This window comes from Chelmon rostratus, chromosome 2, assembly GCF_017976325.1.
Source record: "Chelmon rostratus isolate fCheRos1 chromosome 2, fCheRos1.pri, whole genome shotgun sequence".
NCBI classification, from domain to species: domain Eukaryota; kingdom Metazoa; phylum Chordata; class Actinopteri; order Chaetodontiformes; family Chaetodontidae; genus Chelmon; species Chelmon rostratus.
This window is the reverse complement of record NC_055659.1, coordinates 22,719,579-22,737,850: the sequence shown is the minus strand read 5'-3', so window position 1 is coordinate 22,737,850 and position 18,272 is coordinate 22,719,579. Positions and strand designations below refer to the sequence as shown.

General features: G+C 43.4%; 2 protein-coding genes across 2 annotated transcripts in view; one reads left to right on the top strand and one right to left on the bottom strand.

Annotated features, from left to right (window-relative positions):
• The first annotated feature begins 512 nt into the window (after positions 1-512).
• Positions 513-4,932, top strand: psmd6 (proteasome 26S subunit, non-ATPase 6). Its single transcript, XM_041955338.1, has 8 exons — positions 513-769; positions 1,247-1,452; positions 2,435-2,580; positions 2,664-2,883; positions 3,084-3,192; positions 3,446-3,614; positions 4,538-4,615; positions 4,707-4,932. The coding sequence occupies exons 1-8, from the start codon at positions 625-627 to the stop codon at positions 4,801-4,803; spliced, it is 1,170 nt and encodes a 389-aa protein (XP_041811272.1). The 5' UTR covers positions 513-624; the 3' UTR covers positions 4,804-4,932.
• A 66-nt stretch (positions 4,933-4,998) lies between these two features.
• LOC121619433 (ataxin-7) overlaps positions 4,999-18,272 on the bottom strand; it is a 30,018-nt gene continuing 16,744 nt past the window's right edge. Inside the window, exons 6-13 of the mRNA XM_041955159.1 lie at positions 16,774-17,062; positions 13,573-13,901; positions 13,232-13,314; positions 11,386-11,666; positions 10,998-11,187; positions 10,664-10,785; positions 9,414-10,578; positions 4,999-8,158 (exon numbers count right to left, since the gene is read on the bottom strand). Of these exons, the coding sequence (XP_041811093.1) occupies positions 8,141-8,158; positions 9,414-10,578; positions 10,664-10,785; positions 10,998-11,187; positions 11,386-11,666; positions 13,232-13,314; positions 13,573-13,901; positions 16,774-17,062 (2,477 nt within the window). The 3' untranslated portion in view covers positions 4,999-8,140. The remainder of the gene's footprint in view (positions 8,159-9,413; positions 10,579-10,663; positions 10,786-10,997; positions 11,188-11,385; positions 11,667-13,231; positions 13,315-13,572; positions 13,902-16,773; positions 17,063-18,272) is intronic.

Genomic DNA, 18,272 nt, shown 5'->3' with positions numbered 1-18,272 from the left:
ACTGAAAGGTTATTTATGCCTTAAACTAACTTTCAAATTTCATTCCAGAGGGTTATATTTTAAAGTTAACACTTTACCAAGTCCTCTTTACCTGGTTAAAATACCTTGAAAGGGGCATTAGATCCCTTAAAATTCAGCTCCTGATTGCAGCTCCTACCTTGTGACAGAAAGGACGTCTCTGCTTTTAATAACTCTTCATAGTTATATTTGACAGATTATAGCCAGTTTTTACCAGATGATCACTTTTTGGCCTGACACCACACAAGAGGCAGACAAGCTGTTAAAACCTGATGTTTTGAAGCCAACCGGCCTACCGATGCGGTATCTCACCGAGATGTGTCCCTGTGTGCCTGCTGGCCTGTACGCCACTGCACTGTACAAGTATGCAGTGTGGAGTAGGGAAACAGGTGCTGTTCATATTTATGTCCGCAGGGGGCAGTAGATGATAATTTGCCTGAATATCAGGCTGTCCTCCGCTCTTTTCTCCCCTCGCTGACTGACGCTCCGGCGGAAGCGATACTGTCCAGTGTTTTCCGTAGTCATCGTTGACTAGCTGGTAACGGCGAGTGTCTGCACAAAGAAAGCCTTCAGTTTGTGTGTTTGCTTCTGTATTTGGGACTAAAAATGCCGTTAGAGAATCTAGAGGAAGAGGGTCTGCCCAAGAACCCCGATCTGAGGATAGCACAACTCAAGTTTCTGCTCACTATGGACGGTCACCGACAGGATGCTAAAGTGAAGACAGAGCTCATGGACGCTATCAAAGCTAACAGTGAGTTAGCATATCACGGCACTATGTGGCTTGTAACTTTAATGGTATGGTCATTGTGTACATGGTGCTGACTTTAATGTACGCACGCAGGTTGTTTTACTGAGTGGATAATTGTCTCATAAATGCCGACAATTCCAATAACGTATTCGTTAACATAACGATTATCACGGCGAAATTAGCATGCTGGCTAACTTTATTAGCAAACGTCAGATAGCAAACCTACAAGGAATCTGATGAAGGGTTGTTTACTAAACTTTGTGTAACATTACCAAGTTAAAATGATCACATTTTGAAGTTCTTTATTTAGCATTATTCTCTACTTGAATTTGCAAGTTACGAAGTGAAATATGCTTGAGGAAAAATCTATGTAAAGCATTTCTGGGTCGTAAATGTAAGACGTGTTAGCGCTAACACTCAGAGCTGTTATAATGTAACTTAATCCACACGGTAAACAAACATGGTTTCTCCCTGCTTCAGATATGGCGCCGTATTATGAAGGTCTGTGCAAGGACCTGAAGTGGCAGCTGGACGGGGACCTGCTGAGTAAAATGAAGAAGGCCAACGAGGAGGAGCTGAAGCGCCTGGATGATGTGCTGGAGGATGCCGAGAAGAGCCTGGGAGAGAGCGAGATTCGAGACGCCATGATGGCCAAGGCTGAATATTTGATCAGAATCGGAGACAAGGTAACTGCTCCCCAGTCAGCACACAAAACATCTAGGAGGTTTTCTTGAGCTCAGTGTTCTGTAAGGTGTGAAATGTGAAACTGGTCACTTGTGGGTTTTTTTTTTTTTTATCTGATGTGGTAAATGACCTCATCTGTCACTGTGTGACACCTTGGCATACTTTACTTTTTGATGCAGTATTCATTGCAATACCTGTGGCGGATCTCTAGATATATACATCTTCTATCATCAGCTGTACTGCCTGTCCCTTTACTCAAGCAAGGATCACAGTGATCTTAGAATGGGAAAGGGAAGACGCGACACCATTAAAACCCATCTACAAATCCAGGCCAAACCTCATGGCCATATTGGTGGGAGTGATATGTAGTGCTTCCCCCATTTGGCAGAGAATCATCTGTTAATCTGTGGAAAGTGGCTGGCTTTATTTCTTTAGTAACAATTTACAACTACATATTAATGTCAGAGCTGCAAAGAGATACATGATTCATTTATAAGACAAACTCGTGTCATGTGTCTGCTTTGCACAAGCACGTTCCTTTCTTTATTAGACACTGGACCGAGTTCATAATGTAAAATATTACACACTGAGTTGCTCACTTCAGATGTTGATAAATTCACTTTTCGCAGTGCACATTTGTTTAACATTGGTATTGAGCCAGTTAACATCACAAACACTTAATCATGCTAATGCTACGTATGTAAAAATATTGCTCACTGATGTCTTTCTTGTCCATTAACACTGCTGTTTTATCAGAGCCCAAATCCTAAGTACAATTAAAGCACTCTTTAGCATGTCTGGCTGTCGTTGACTTTCAGTTGCAGTCTTGACTCCACATAATATCAGCTTCTTAGTATTTTGGATGTCAGATAATCTATAATGGCTACATTCTTTAGTTGCTGTACATCCCTCCTAAAGTGGCTCTTTGTCTTTTGTGTTTTTGAATGGCAGCAGATTCATTGACATTGTCTTGTATGTCCACAGGAGGGCGCCCTAACAGCCTTCAGGAAGACCTACGACAAGACAGTGGCTCTGGGTCACAGACTAGACATCGTCTTCTATCTGCTGAGGATCGGCCTCTTCTACATGGATAGCGACCTCATCACACGCAACTCGGAGAAAGCAAAGAGGTAACGGCTCAGATGTCCTCGTTCTGAAACATTTCCACCCGCACTTCCAGTGCTCATCTATGTATGCATGTCCATTTCCACAGCCTCATCGAGGAGGGGGGAGACTGGGACAGGAGGAATCGTCTGAAGGTCTACCAGGGCCTGTACTGCGTGGCCATCCGAGACTTCAAACAAGCTGCTGAGCTCTTCCTCGACACAGTCTCCACCTTCACCTCCTACGAGCTCATGGACTACAAGACCTTTGTCACCTACACGGTCTACGTCTGCATGATCGCCCTTAAAAGGCCTGACCTGCGTGAAAAGGTAGACGGCAGAGTGTTGAGGAAGTTTGCTTGCGTGTCTTGTGTGTAAGCAGTGAAAAGGTGATGAGTTCGACTAATTGCTTCGTCACTATATACAGTATGTAAACGGGATGTGTGAAGTAGCTTCACCCAGGTTATGGGTGGGGACACATATGTGTGTAAGTTGGCACTATGACTGTAATGAAATGTGTTCCTCTTCAGGTAATAAAGGGAGCAGAGATCTTGGAGGTGCTGCACAGTCTGCCTTCTGTTCGCCAGTATCTTTTCTCCCTGTACGAGTGCCGTTACTCTGTCTTCTTCCAGTCTCTGGGTGAGGAAGCCTCGTCTTTGATTGTCCTAAAAAACACTAAGAAACAAACGTTCTTTATCTGGTCACTTCTAGAGTGTTATTTTTCCATTTATTGCAACAAACTCATAAAGTTCCCTCTGTTTTTAATGTATTGCAACATTTATTTTGCCAGAATAGGATTTTACTCACAGGCCTTGTGTTCCATGCTACTGAATTTTGCCTGTTCTGCCACAGAAGTGATGCTTCAATAATGACTCTTGTCTTTGTGCCACAGCCATGGTGGAGCAGGAAATGAAGAAGGACTGGCTCTTTGCACCACACTACCGCTACTATGTGAGGGAGATGAGGATCCAAGCCTACAGCCAGCTGCTAGAGTCCTACCGCTCCCTCACGCTGGGCTACATGGCTGAGGCCTTTGGTGTCAGCACGGAGTTCATCGACCAGTGAGTGCCTGTACACCATGTTCATATGCCACGTCCTCTGGTGACATAAAACAAATTAATCTTGTACTCCAGTTGAGCCTTAGTGTGACCGTACAAATCCTCGAGGTAGTTCTCTCTAGTGTTTTCCTCTGGATTTTAGAGCAGGGTGGTGTTGGAGTGCTCACTTCTGTCAGATAAGTTCAGTTTTACATTTTTAGATGCAAAATGGATCAGCATTTTTTCATCCTTTTCAAGCACTGGGTTTAGCACAGATCTAGAGTTACAGGCCCAAATGACCTGAATCCTGTTCCCACTAAGCTTTACGTATGTGGTCTTTTGTCCATAAGTGGCCGTTCGCATTGTTCCACCACGAAATAGCGTTTAATTAAAGTTTCCTGGCAATGTTAAAGGAATATTTTAACATTTTGGGAAATTAAATAGTTAGATGAGAGGATTGATACTTCTCTCATTTTTGCAAAATAAGAAGCTACTGCCACTGGCCGGCTTGTGCAGTGGTTCCTGTCATCAACGAGAGAGAGTGTTATGCCACTGGTGGAAAACTAGTCAAGCCCACCCCACTGTACAACTGCAACATGTTGTTTTTGTAGAGATGAAGCAAAAGATATATATCATTTTATTTATTTATTTTGTCACCTTTAAACAGAGCCAGGCCTGTTCAAACTGTTACCATTCTTCATGCTAAGCTAACCAGCTGCTGGCTGTAGCTTGACATTCACCCTGCAGACATGAGTGTTATCAATCATCTCATCTAACTTTTGGCAAGAAATGATATAAGTGCATCTGCCAAAATGTTGAGCTATTCCTTTAAGTGTAGGTATTCCCTTTTTTTCCACACCATGCTGAGGTTAACATTTCAGGGAAGCGTCATGCTGTCGCTGATTTCTGTTCTAGCTAACTGAACCAAATCTCTCCCCTTTCCTCAGGGAACTGTCCCGATTCATAGCTGCTGGCCGTCTCCACTGTAAAATTGACAAAGTGAATGAGATTGTGGAAACCAATAGGTAATGTTACTATTCTTCAAACCTTAATGCCTCAGAAATACCTCAGTAACTATTGGCAGACCTCTAAATCTCTTCCTGTTCTTCTTTCCAGACCTGATAGCAAAAACTGGCAGTACCAGGAAACCATAAAGAAGGGTGACTTGCTGCTCAACAGAGTCCAGAAGTTGTCAAGAGTTATCAACATGTAACCACGGAGGCCATATTTTCTCATTACAGCAAAGGGGGACTCACTCCTTCTGATTGGTATATCCAAACCTGTAGTTTGTCTGACAAAGTGACTCTTATATTGTGTATATAATAAAATTTGTTTAACTGTTGGAATTACATTTCTCAGGGCTGTTTATTTGTTTTACATTAGGAAAGAGACAGAGACATCATTTCATATAAATAGCAGTATAAATTATTTTATTTACAGAAACTTGTTACAAAACAAATATACTATACAATCTTTTTTCTTTAAATATTAATTCTAACCTATGTTTTGTCCATGAATTACATAGCAGCCAATACATAAGTCCAGCTGAAAATGATTTTGATAATGTATACAAAAAATCTATACACGCTTTTACATAGTATGAATGGTGGATTTATTTTTTCCTCCCAAACACGAGCTGTATTCTCTCTCACTTTCACATTCCAAGTCTATGGTGCTAATAAAAAAAACATCCTTGCAGTGTTTCCATCTTCTGGGAAACAAAGCCAAGATGTCAGTTGAGTTTGAGGGTAAACAAAACACTTGATTGAAGGTTTTTACGTACAAATCCCAGTAAACCAGAGGGGGCTTAAGCCACACAGGCTGAGGCCAACAGAAAATCTCAACGTCTTGTCTGGAAAACTTGGATAAACCTGACCCCTCCCCAAAGAAAAAAACACAATACTAGAAGTGTTTCATAATGGGCAGCTGACATGCTCAGGTTATACCACATTTAGGGTTCATAGGCAGATTTAAAAGCTAACTCCTAAACACTTCGAACATTCAAGTAAGGTAAAACAACCTAAAGAATACTGTCCTCAAACAGTCAGGGTGAAACAAATTCAGGCACTTTCTTAATTTGATATTTCTTTTAAAAGCTGCAAACTACTTTAAAAGCTGTGATTCAAATTACGTGTTTGGCAACGATAATGCAAGCAGTTGGACTGTTTGAAGTGTTCCTCTTCCTTGCAGTGATTGCTTACGTCCCTTCTGCCTTTCATAAAAGAGTTTCAATCATGATGTGTTTAAGGTCTAAAAGTGTATGACTGAAGAGTCCATGGAAACTGTCAGACAATGGCTTCAAGCCTGCAGGACAGTTCAAAATCACAGGCTAATTGGGTCATACGGTAAGTTTTGTTGTTGTAGTCGTGTTGATTCATAGGCAACGTAAAATGTCTTGTAAAAGCACGTGTGATTGAGACCTTGAAAAGTGAATAAAGGTATCCTCTGTCAGACAGACACATGCTACAGTGGCAACACTTCATCTTTGTTCCTTAAAGGTTCTCAGTACATGATTCACGAGATGCTTCAGCTTCTACGTATAGGCGTATTGCATTATATAGACTTGGCAGTGAACCACTCTAACTTTTCATCTTTTTTTTTTTTTTTTTTTACTAAATAAATAATGAATTTTTTTTTTTGAAAATTGTACCAAAAATTCAGCGTGTACGAAAAATGCCTGTGCAAAAATACATATTTCACTATGTACAATTTCTTAACAAAATATGTATTCTCAAATAGGGATACTTCAATACTTGTTTGATACATAGGCTACAAGAAAAAAGCTAAATTAAGATTCTTTTTTTTTTTAAATGTCCCCCCTACTTTTCCACCCTATCTGACATCAGTGGAGGTTCCATAAATCAACAGGTGTTGCCAAAAGTTTGAATATGTCCCCTGAAGCCATCTCTATGAATCTCGCACCATAAAACCCACTCGAGACTACTCAAAAGAAGCAAATATCCCAACAAATGGGCAACTATTGCCTGATTTAAGACTCCATTTTGACAAAGGAATAGAGTATAAAGCCTGGCTATCCGTTCTACTGTGACAAATCTCCTGACACACGCTGTCGTAGTGTTACGGCGAGGCATTGAAACTTTAACACCCAGAGCTCGGGTAGTGGTTACACTTTGGAGGGACAATCAAACCCACAGAAGACAGGTGACGTGCATAAAGTTTGCTCCAGTTAAGACGTACCATACCTGATTTCCTATGTAGGAAAAATAAACATTACAATTCACATCTGCCCACGGCAGCTGTGGATTTCACACAGCTGTATGGGTAAAAAGTAGGTAAGTTGTGGCAATAACAATACGGTTTGCACAGATTTTCTTCATATCCACACAGGCAATGCACCATCACCGCTTCATGAGCAAGACAGCCCACCTTTTAGTTTAAAAAGAGAAAGTAGTTGGCAAAGCTGATAGCAGCTTTTGGCTAGCTTTGTGGACAACTAAGCAGTGCCTGTGAAGAAAGTAGTTATTTAGTGCTGTTCACAGTTGGGGGAAGGTCTACTGTGGCGATCATTTTGCACAATGAAAAGATTCAGAAAATTAACAGGTGTCCTCAAGAGCAAGCTATCTCTCTGACAAAAGATTCAATCGAATGGGCACATCAGGCATCCTTTTCACATTTGAAAGCATAACTGTCTCCACCACGTCTACAAAGACTCTTTGTAGTTCAGTGTAAAAAGCTCATAAGAAATCATGAAAAGGTAACACTTGCATAATTAATCTGGATAATAAAAGAATTGACCAGATCGTCCCTACGGGCTCCTCTCAGGCTATGGCGTGTAACCCGAGGTTACTCGACATGTCGCCAGAGAGTCAGACTAATGGAAAGTGAAACAACAAGGTGATTGTGTGTTGTTTAAGGTGTTGCAAGTAACAGTTTGCTGCTCCTCCTGCTCTCCTTCCAAGGCTTCTGAGATCAGGCGCTGGGTGTAATTAAGTTGGAAATTCCAGTAGTCCAGCAGAATCTGACATGAGAAAAATACTTGTGCACGCACGCACACTCACGCACTCATTCTAACAAACACGGAAGAGATCGGCTTGTTGTCTCCCCAGTTGCTCAGCGTCGTGACGGCTTGTCGCGGCAGCCCTTAACCTGAACCCAATGAGCTTTGAACCGCAGCTCAAGGGACCCATGGCTGTTGCTATTATTCCAACCAGACAGGAAGACCTCTCAGAATACTGGGACAACACTTGCATGGGGGGTCCCTGGCTCGCTCACTGGACCCCTGGTACTCCATGCTATTCCTATACAGTGCCACCCACCCCCCATTTACACACACACACACACACATGCACGCGCAAGCACACACGCACTGACACACACACGCACGCACACATGGCTTTGGGAGAAATAGTAAGGACCACATTGACTTCACTGGGCAGTCCAGATCATCTCCACCCTGAGGATTGTGGGAAGCTGAGAGTAATGTGGGTTTGATTTTAGAAGGCCTCGTGCAGCCCAGAGCAGTATGCGGACTGCTCCGGACTATTCCCCGTCCGCCTGCCGGTTCCATACACAGAAGCCGGACACCGCTGTCAGGGACGAGCCTTTGGCTGGGAAAGAGAGAGAAAAAAAAGAGTTGTTCAGTAATCTGTCCGTAGACTCGTTCTGTGCTAAAATATTAACTGCTATCAATCAGTTAAAGTAACACATTTTAAGTGAAAACAAAGAGTTGCAACGGTGTTACTTCACCATTTTGTACTGATTAAAAAAACCCTTGACCTCATTCAATAAAAGAAATCGGACTTCAAAATGTGTTTTGTTTGCCATCAAGCCAGATTGCTTTAGGGTAAACATGTGAAGCTCTAACAGTGGAAAGTTTAGGTCCATCAGCTTCTTCAGTTCACTCAGCTGACACGCTGTATTCCATGTAAAAGCTATAATTCCTGATGAATTTCCCCTCTTATAGCGAACCTGGGTGGAAAAACCACAACCACAAAAGTGAGAAAACCTCACTTAAAATTTCACTGAAGAGGTGAGTCGACAGAAAAGACAACAGAGCCGACAGCTTAACAAAAGTGAATTCAGGAGAGAGTTTTGGTGAATTTTATGAATATGGAAGAACAGTAATGTAAGTAAGTAGTAAGTGTGGGAGTTGTAGTTTTCTCTGTTCTCATACAGTAATGGTCATACGAGTTGGTCAATTCAACTTTCCCTTTTTATGAAGGATGTTATAATTTTACAATACTGTTCCCCTCGATATATTCAATCATTTAACTGACACATACACCTGACACTTCACAGTGGAAAAATCCCAGGTGTAAACAATAATATTAATGACAGTTGAATTCCACTAACTGCTTCAGTTTCAGGGTCCTGGTCTTATGAATTCTGGTTCACTGTCACGGATTACTGAAACACTTGAACAGAACAGAGCCATTGCTTATGTTCTTAGTAACACCTGAGCTTTTCCTACGACGACAGGTCAAAATTTCTGCAGGTGTTCATATTCACATATTTCTGCCTGAAACTAATCATCTTTTATATTAATCAATACATTTCCTGTTTTTTGGATTCATCAATTTGTTGATGAAGTGCTTAAACACTGAAAAATGCCCATCCTGAGGAACCAGACAAGGTGACATCAGAATGCGCCAGAGGTCACTGCTACATAATCCAACACTCCCATGACGTCCCGGCGATTAACTCGTTGATAAATGAATTGAACTACTACGGGATTTTCACAAATTAATCTTCTTTTAAACGAGTCGATCAGTTGTATTAGTAAATACTACACACATTTACCTACACATTTTTTGGTAACTCTCCACTGTTATTAAAATGCATCCCGATTGGTACAAAGCTCACCTGATGTAAATGGGAGTTGTTTGGTAGCCCTGGTGTCCCTGGAATGCTCCGCCCATGCTTCCCATGGATGTTGTTGATGGCAGGTGACTTGGCCACTTTGGGTCTACCTGGTCCTGGTCCTGGTCCCCCGCCTCCTCCTCCTCCGAGCCCCCCTACCCCGCCTCCACTATTAATGCTGCTGGAGGCAGGAGAACTTTTGCGCTTCTTGCCCTCCAGGCGCCCGTCTGAGGAGTGATGGCTGAAGCTGGTGTGGTGGTCGGATGAGGACTGGTGGTGGACAAAGGGCCCCAGTGAAAGGGTGGAGTCACTGCTGTTCATCATCACGCTCATGCGCTTGATGGACTCTGCAGGGCTGCCCGAGGGAGGACCTCGTGCTGGCGGCCCTGAGGAGCCGCCAGCTGAACCTCCAGAAGGCTCGGCCTTGAGGCTAAGTGAGTTGGTCCGCACAGTGGGGCCACAGTTAAGCCCCACGCTGTGGACTCCGCTGTGGGAGGAGGACAATGACGATGAGGATGAAGGACCTAATGAGCCATGGTGGTAGGTGCTCCCTGAGCTGCCGACATTTGCACAGTTCTTCTTGAAAGAGGAGGAGGAGGAAGAGTAGTTGGCATTAGAAGAGGATGATTCAGAGGGGCCATGGGATGAAGAAAGAATAGAGCTGTTCTTCCTCTTCTTCCCCAAGCCTAAGCTAGTGCTGCTACTGTTACTATTGGCTCCAATGCTGCCCCCGCCAGTGGAGTTGGGGATGACAGGTGTGGAGGAGCCAGAGGAGATCTCCTTGGGCCTGAAGGACGATGATGACTTGGTAGTGCTGCTGCTGGAGGAACGGGACTTAAGCGCCCGGCCTGAGGCTAGGGAAGGAGCTGAAGAAGAAGAGGATGAGGACGAGTGGGCTGAAGGCATCTGCGGCGACGAAGACACTTGTCGGGCCTGCGTAATGCCGTAGGCCGGGTGCTCAGCCCCGCCCTGTGGGGAGCTGCGGGCATTTAAGGTGGTCCCATAGGAGAGCACGGACTTGCCCTCGTAGGATTGGCTATAAGGAGTCTGGGGCAAGGTGGCAGGGGGGCCCAGAAAGCCTGAAGAAGGAGTGCTACCATGGGAATTTGTGCTTGTCCTATGGGTAGGTGCAAAAGAGGAGGAGTTCTCCAAGGCCAAAGGGATTTTCCTGCAACACCAATATCATTCATGAGCTATGACCATTCAAGTCAAGCATGCTGACCATAAATAAAACTTGAGCTAAACAGACTTACTTCCACATCTGAGAGTTGACGTGCTTGTCCATCATTGTGGTAAGGGCACATCGCACTCTGTCCCATCGCCGGTCAAAGGAGTAACAGCCTCTCCCAAACAGACGACTTCCAAACGTACAGTACTGGGAGAAAATAGAGAGCACTGATGAGCATTTTTTTTAGTAATACACAACTGTAAAGTACACTATAAATTTGTCATAAAATTTCTGACAGATTGAATTCTGAAACAAATAATGGATCAAAATCTACAGTCCTTCAAAGTTTAGCTACAGCAACAAAGAAGAAAGTTCAGGCTCTGGCTGATCAGAGACCAGTGATGTTGGAGTGCACTTACAGCTGCCGGTCGAGGGTGATAACCTGAATAGTGACAGTCCAGTTTGTCAGCGTTGTCCTCCCGCTCCTCATTCTCTCCCTCGTCGCTGGAGGGTCGGGAAAACCCATCGGGGGTAGTTTGGGGATGGTGTGGTGACTCGTGGACTCCTGCGGGGTCTCCAGGGGTACCACCTCCATGACTGCTGTTTAGTCTGATGGACAGACAGAGACAGAGACAGTAATTTTCAGCTTTATCAAAAATACTTTTTAAGGGAGTCATACAAAAAGTGTCAAATGCTAAACTGTAACTGTGGTTGTTTCACCTCTCGGTGATGAAGTCTCGGTTGTTTGGTGTCACCACTCACAACACATACACACAAGACAAAATAAAGACCTGGAGCAGGACGTACCGTGGAAGACCAGGGCTGTGAAATTTAGGCTTGCCGAGTGGCAAAGGCTTAGAGGCGTCTGGGGCGGGGCCGTTGCCATGAGCGACCGGGTGGGCGTCATGGGCAGCAGCGAGGTGGGAGGAGGGGTGTGGGTCCCTGAGAGAGGGGTTTTGCTGGGAATGGGGTTGGTGGAGTTCTCTCTCCCTCTCCCGCTCCCTTGCTCTGTTCTTGTGCTCTGCCAGCAGCGTGTCGAAGCGCTTCCTCCGCCCTGGCACCGCCCTCCGCTGGCTTAAGGAATGTGTCTGGTGGGACATTGGAAAGGTCAGAGGTCAGAAATGTTATTTATTTGCTTGGGTTTATGTGTGACTTTGCTGAAAAACATCAAACCATCCTATATATACTTAAATCTGGTAATATTGTGCATGTTTATTATTGTCAGCAAATTCCAACGACAGCAAGAATGAATTGATCTTAATGAAAAATATTGTCTGTGAATCTAAAGCTTAATGCAACTTATCCCCGCGTGCCACAGAGCTCCATTTTGAAAACTATTCAAAATACTTTAATGTGCTGGTCTGTTGCACTTGGTGACATATTGCTTCATCACAGTATGTTGAACTCAGATGCTGTAGTTTATTTAGTCTCAGTCTGTTTTGCTGCCAGAAACTACTGCACCAAACCCTCGGCTGAAAAAGTCACAGACAAATAAACAATTTATTTCTCTTTGAGTAACGTTTCCTAAAACCTACATGAATGTTTTAGCAAATTCTTCAGTCAGAGCAAAAACTGAAATTCATTCTTAATATGAAATCAATATGCATATCCGTGGTGTATGTTTTGCCTTGTGCAATTATTTGGTCCAAATTGTAATCACCAAATAGAAGAAATTGAGTTTTATTTATGACGGCGGCCCCTATATTACTATTCTCCGTGGGGTGTGAATATTTGGTTCTGACTAATAAAGTTAACACCGCTAATATGATTTGTGCAACATCTGTGTGGGCGGCCACAGAAAAGCATGAAGCCATTGCTTAGTGCCATCTATGATTTGAGCCCTCCTTGCATTACACATTACTCTGACTCCATACATTACTCCATACTTGGTGACATATGGAGTGATGAGGTTACTATCCGTTGCTGTGAGTACTGACACTCTTGTCATCACTACAACTGAACCAGTGAAACAAACAGTTAATACTAGCTGGATCCCCTCCCCTTCCTTCTATAATGCAGGGTAACAGCACTGAGCCGGGAGCTGCGGCTGTGCAGGAGCTGCCGATGACTCAGCAGGTGTTGAAATGAACGGAAAGTAACATCTAGTGGAAACCAGTTCTAACATTAGCAAGTTAGCAACTACTTTCCATTTTCTGAGTGAGCAATAGTAAACATAGCTAGCTAGCCTCCACGTTCTTAGAGGAATACACACTTAAGAGCATGACAGTTCTTCCATATGTTGAACACTGTAAAGGGGCAGATGGATTAAGCTGCTGGTGGTTCATGAACAAAGCTAAAACAGTGGGGAAAAATTTCCCTCATCACAAAGGTTTGCAGCACCACTCCCACAAACGGTGACTCTCTCATGTCAGTCAGCCACCGCTCTGGGAAACACCCATCCTGAAGATTGTTGCTAACTTGCTTCCACAGGTATGTCCAAAAACTGTCTTATCCTCTTACATATACAACAGCAGCAGTATTATTATAGTTTTTAGTTCCTTACACAAATAGTGAGAAGAGTTAGAAATAAATAGTTACACTTTAAGGATTTGGTCCTTTAATGGGATCAGCTGACGGTAAGAAAAGTGTAGAACATTGCCAGCTTTGCAACTTGAATGATATACAGTTTAAACAATTCAGATACGCTGGTTACCTTGCATGTTAGGGATCTTGTGCATGGTTTCCGAGCTGTCATATCCACAACGCCACAGTGGATATCTGGATTGAACTCGCGTTCTGAAGGCACAGGAGAGGAGTGAGGGAGAGGAACATTGTTATTTACATGCATTGTGACAAATCGCCTGCTCTGGTAGCTGTAAGTTGTGTTATGTAAATTACTACCCTTAAATGAAAGAATGCATTTAGATGTATGAGACAGTATCAAATACTATATTTCATAATCTAAAATGAATTCATGAATCAGACTTGACAATACAAAATATTGAGGGCACAAAACCGTACAGTAGTTTCTCTCCATTGCTGCCTCCAACTGACCTGTCACTTTCTTGTTAAGGTGGCGTCTGCTACTGGCACTGCTGCTGCTGTCCTGCTTCTTGTCTGAGAGGACTGAGAGATGGCCCTTGCCGTTGGGAATCTGACCCGGGGCCAGTAATGGGGGCTTTGGTATGGAGGGACAGTTAAGGCCTGGTTTAAGGGCTGATGAGGAGGAGGTGGTGATGGTGGTAGTGTTGGAGCTCACAGTGGTGCTAGAGGAGGATGTAGAGGAGGATGAGGTGGTGGCGGGGGCAGATGGGGCCTGCACCAGCTTAGCTGACGAGTCCACCCTCAGATGCATCTTCTCCACCTTGACAGCAGGGGTGAGGCTGGAAGAGAAGGTTACAGAGATGAAGAGGGCAGCAAGGAGGAAGCTGAGAGTTAGAAACATGGAGCCAGTGAGAAACGCATGGTAAGAGACAGATGTGTACGTATGGATGGGGCTGGGAGGACAAAACATAAACCTAATATGATCCATCATTTATCAAAGTTAAAAGAAACAGAAACAGTTGTCAAAATACATTACTGCTCTCTGACAGATCCTGAACACAAATGCTGGTTGAAATAAGAGATTTCGAAAATGAATGAGGCCACATTGCACTTATAGCTCTTCTCATTCATTTAGATTGCAGCTCGTTAAATGTTTAGAAACATTTCAAACACAAATTGACTAAATTAAATACTAGCCAGAGTTGAGGCAATATGATTATTAAAAAGAGAATTCAAATCAGAATTGCACCATTTTGTTCACTACACCACTGATTAATAATTACCCAAAGCAATGTAACACTGCTGGGTATAGATCAAAGACACTCATCATTATCGGTTTTTGGCTAATCCAGTGAATTAAATAAATAAAAAAGACATTTCATCACCTAAATGGCTTAATACGACCAGATAAAGGGATAGCAATCTTAGCAGAAACGGAAGCAAAATCATTTTTATCTGATGAATACTGTGTTTTAAACTGTGACTGTTTTCTATAAATCAAACTGCAGGTCTGTATTTGTGGTCTACCCAAGATATGATCGTACCAAAGGTGATCGAAAATTATGGTGTTTCTACATAATGCAAATCAGGTAAAAAGTCAACCTCTCAGTAAATTGGCCTGGTTTTATACTGAAACACATGAGAAATTTAGGCCACATTTTTTAAGAAGGGTGCAGGATAGTTATCGGGCTGATAGTTATCGGGCCGATAACAGGAAATTATGACGTCATTCCGATAAGTCCGATATCATGACGAACAGCCCCGATAACATATGTGTTTTTGACAGCACGGCAGTGCCTCACTCCCACTATGAGACCCGAATGGCCTGCAGTGAATGCTGTGTTCATGTGACATTGGCATAATCAGAAAAACTCTTTGTCACTCGGAAAAATCAAGAAAACCCCCTTATGCCAGACACAACTCGATAACTCGGTCATAATTTTGGTAGTTGCTGACTTGAATTAACATTCGCAGCATTTTTACACATGTTACACATGAGGAATAGAAACATGAACTTAAAAAGTTCGAAAGAACGACTGGCAAACGAGGGAACGGGGGAATGTACGTTACACCTTGAATGCAGCATGCGGCACAGCGTGCTTATGAAAACAGAGTTCAGACTTCTTCAAAGTTTCCGAAGAAGATTGTTCGCTGGTTATTCGTAACAAATGTTCCAAGCGAGTTCAACGAGGAGGGAGAAATTGCACAAGCTTTAATACTTCAAACCTGAGCAGCCACCTGAAACATAACCACCGCTTTGACGGAGTTTGGAAAGCGTATGAGGACGGCCGGCCTGCTAAAGACGCTAATGTTAGCAAGCCAGCCGCAAAGAAGCCACCGGGACTGTCACACATTGGCGAGGCTTTCAAAAAATCTAAGAAATTTGCCAAAGATGACCCACGGGCTGAGGTTATTGAAGATTTAATCATGGATGTGATGGTGCTTGACTTACTATGGACTGCCCTTTTTTTCAGTTTGTTTACATAGATAAGTCTAAGTAAGGGATAATGTATCTTTCTTCAGAATGACATAAAAGCCTGACGCAAAGCGGTGGGGTTTATTTCTCCATAGGAACCTGCTCACTATACGTTATCTCGCTTAGAACACGGCACTCCTAAAGCATTCAATAATGTGACATAAAATAGTGATTAAAACATATTTTATTGATTTAAAATGAGCCTACTCTCGTCTGTTGCATCTCTCACTGCGCAGCAGCTCTGAAAGTAAGCAAGTACAATGCGTAGCAACCGCCTCTCACTGTGCACCGCTGTTTTTGGTTTTGTTTGTGGTATTGATGTGATGATGTTAGGTATATGTGTGTGCTATCTGTTATCGGTTATCGGTATCGGCCTTTAGGAGCTGAAAGTTATCGGTTATTGGTATCGGTTTTAAAAAACAGTTATCGTGCATCCCTAATTAGTGTTAATGTTTAATTATGGCATTTACAGTAAGAGCGCAGTTATACTTATTGGTAACAGCCAGACAAAGTTGGACAGCTACTGTAACAATTACACACTGCTGGGAAGTCACATCTGACAATGTTTTAGATTGAAGACCCATGGTGATACTACTGACAGCTCTGCTCCAAGCATTACCTCAAGCAGCTCTGAATCCTGGAATTTTGAGGGGATGACCCATAAAATGACAAAATAATGTGTGTGAACTTTAACACACATTATTTTGTCATTTTATGGGAGACTGAGACAACACTGTTTACCAGCAGTCTACTAGACAACACTGCTGAGCTACCAACTGAAAATGGACGGGAGTCAATCACGCATCGTATTCAGCAGATAAGTATTCAATATTAAAGGACTGGGGTGCGGGCTGGGGCTTAAACATGACTGGGGTATTCCCACCCAGTCACTGAGATGACGGTCTGACCACTCAGTTTGGTAGTTTATGAACAGCAGCAGGACACAGCCCACTTCTTATTTTTTCAAACATCAAAATTGATACAGAATTGTATTTCTTCTTCCACAAAACCATTTTTGGCCGCGTGTAAACAAACACCAGAGAGCATGGTAACCAAGCAACAGCCAAGAACTCCCCGAATTAACGTCAAATAACTACAGCTGCATAAATTTACAGACAGCAGTTGTCAGTTACAGCTGATGAAATCGACAGTCCCTGACTTAAACTTTCATTTGCTACATTACACTCTTTTAACTTCAACACACAAAACTGCAAATATTACACAGTGAAACTTACATCTTGTCCGGCTGGATCATCCTGAACGGTGCATAGGGGGGTCTTCGTTGAATGCCTGGCAGCTTCTCTTTGGCTGGTTTGAGGAGTTTGGGATTGGCGGAGGACGTCGAAGAGGAGGATAAGCTGGATCCAGCGGCGGAAGGACGACCGAGGATGCCTCCACTTGCCACTCCAGCTACAGACCCCGAGCCTAGCCCGGTCCCAAGTCCACTGCCGCTGCTCCGGCTCCTGCCCGACACGGGGAAGGGCGAGGTGGAGGTGGGCTTGCTGGCCGAACTGTGTCTTCTCTCTGGGGTGACAGTATAAACCAGGCTGGTATTAAAACATAATAGTTAACTCAATTAGATGATCGCAATTAAGCATGACAAAGCTTTCAGCAAACACTATAACAGACTGGCCTATGTGGGTAAATGTGGCACTAATTGGGCCATGAGTCAGGAGAAAAGGCAAGACACATGGCAACACAAAAATCTTCCTCTGACAGTAGTAAACAGGTTACCTCGACAACAAATAGGCAGCATTTGTGATTCATGCCAACTCAGACTGAAATAGAACCAGCCAGCAGGTCAAGAGTTTCATTTCCTGCCTGAGCTTCTTAGAACAGCTACTGTGCAAACTGATAAAAGGCAGTATGACAGCAGAAAAGGTTAGGAGGAGTTGAGGAGGGAAGACAAAAATAGAAGAAAGAAAAAAAATGTTCACTAAATGCTTGCACCCATAACTAAATATCTTCTCCTTTGAGGAAAATTTAAGTGCACCAGGGTTTCCAACCATCATCGCACACTGGTCTCTTACGTGTGCTCCCACAATAAGCACCGAAGGGTTTGAGTTTTCAAAGGAGGCTCTCATCACTTGCTATTTTTAGTAACAGCATACAACAATGAAATAGCACACTAAAAATAATTTCATTGACATTCCCACTGCTGTTCCACAACATGGACCCATTTCATCACAACAAAGACTCATTTCAGAGAGTCTACAGGTAATTAGTTGCCAAAGAAGAAAGTATGAAAAGAATGAAGGCATATTTTTAAATCAAAGTTTACTGCAACTTGTACCGAGGCCTTGAATTTTGGTCAGGCAGCGGCTCCCTAACAAATACACTGGACCACGGGGGGGTCACACAGATGAGCTGAAGGTTAATGTGACCCTCTTGTTTCCAACATTTTGCTATATGAGAAAAACAGAAAAGGTACAAGGAGGAAAAAAACTACCAGCAAACCTGAAGTGAATGTAAGGAGCACAGGCTCTGAAAGACAGTGGGCCAGCAGCTAGCTACCGTGATGAGGTGTGGGCCTGGTTAGATACCCTTTAACTGGGCTAACGCCGTGGTGTAGCTGGGAACTGGGCTGCAGGCCAAAGCTCAGTCTCAGCTGGTGATCTGCAAACAAGCTTGTTGCTGCGGAAACAGTGGAGGAGATACTAACGCACATGCACGCACAAGGCTGCCACTCCCTCAGCCCCTAACACACACAAAAACACACACCTTCAGACTGTAC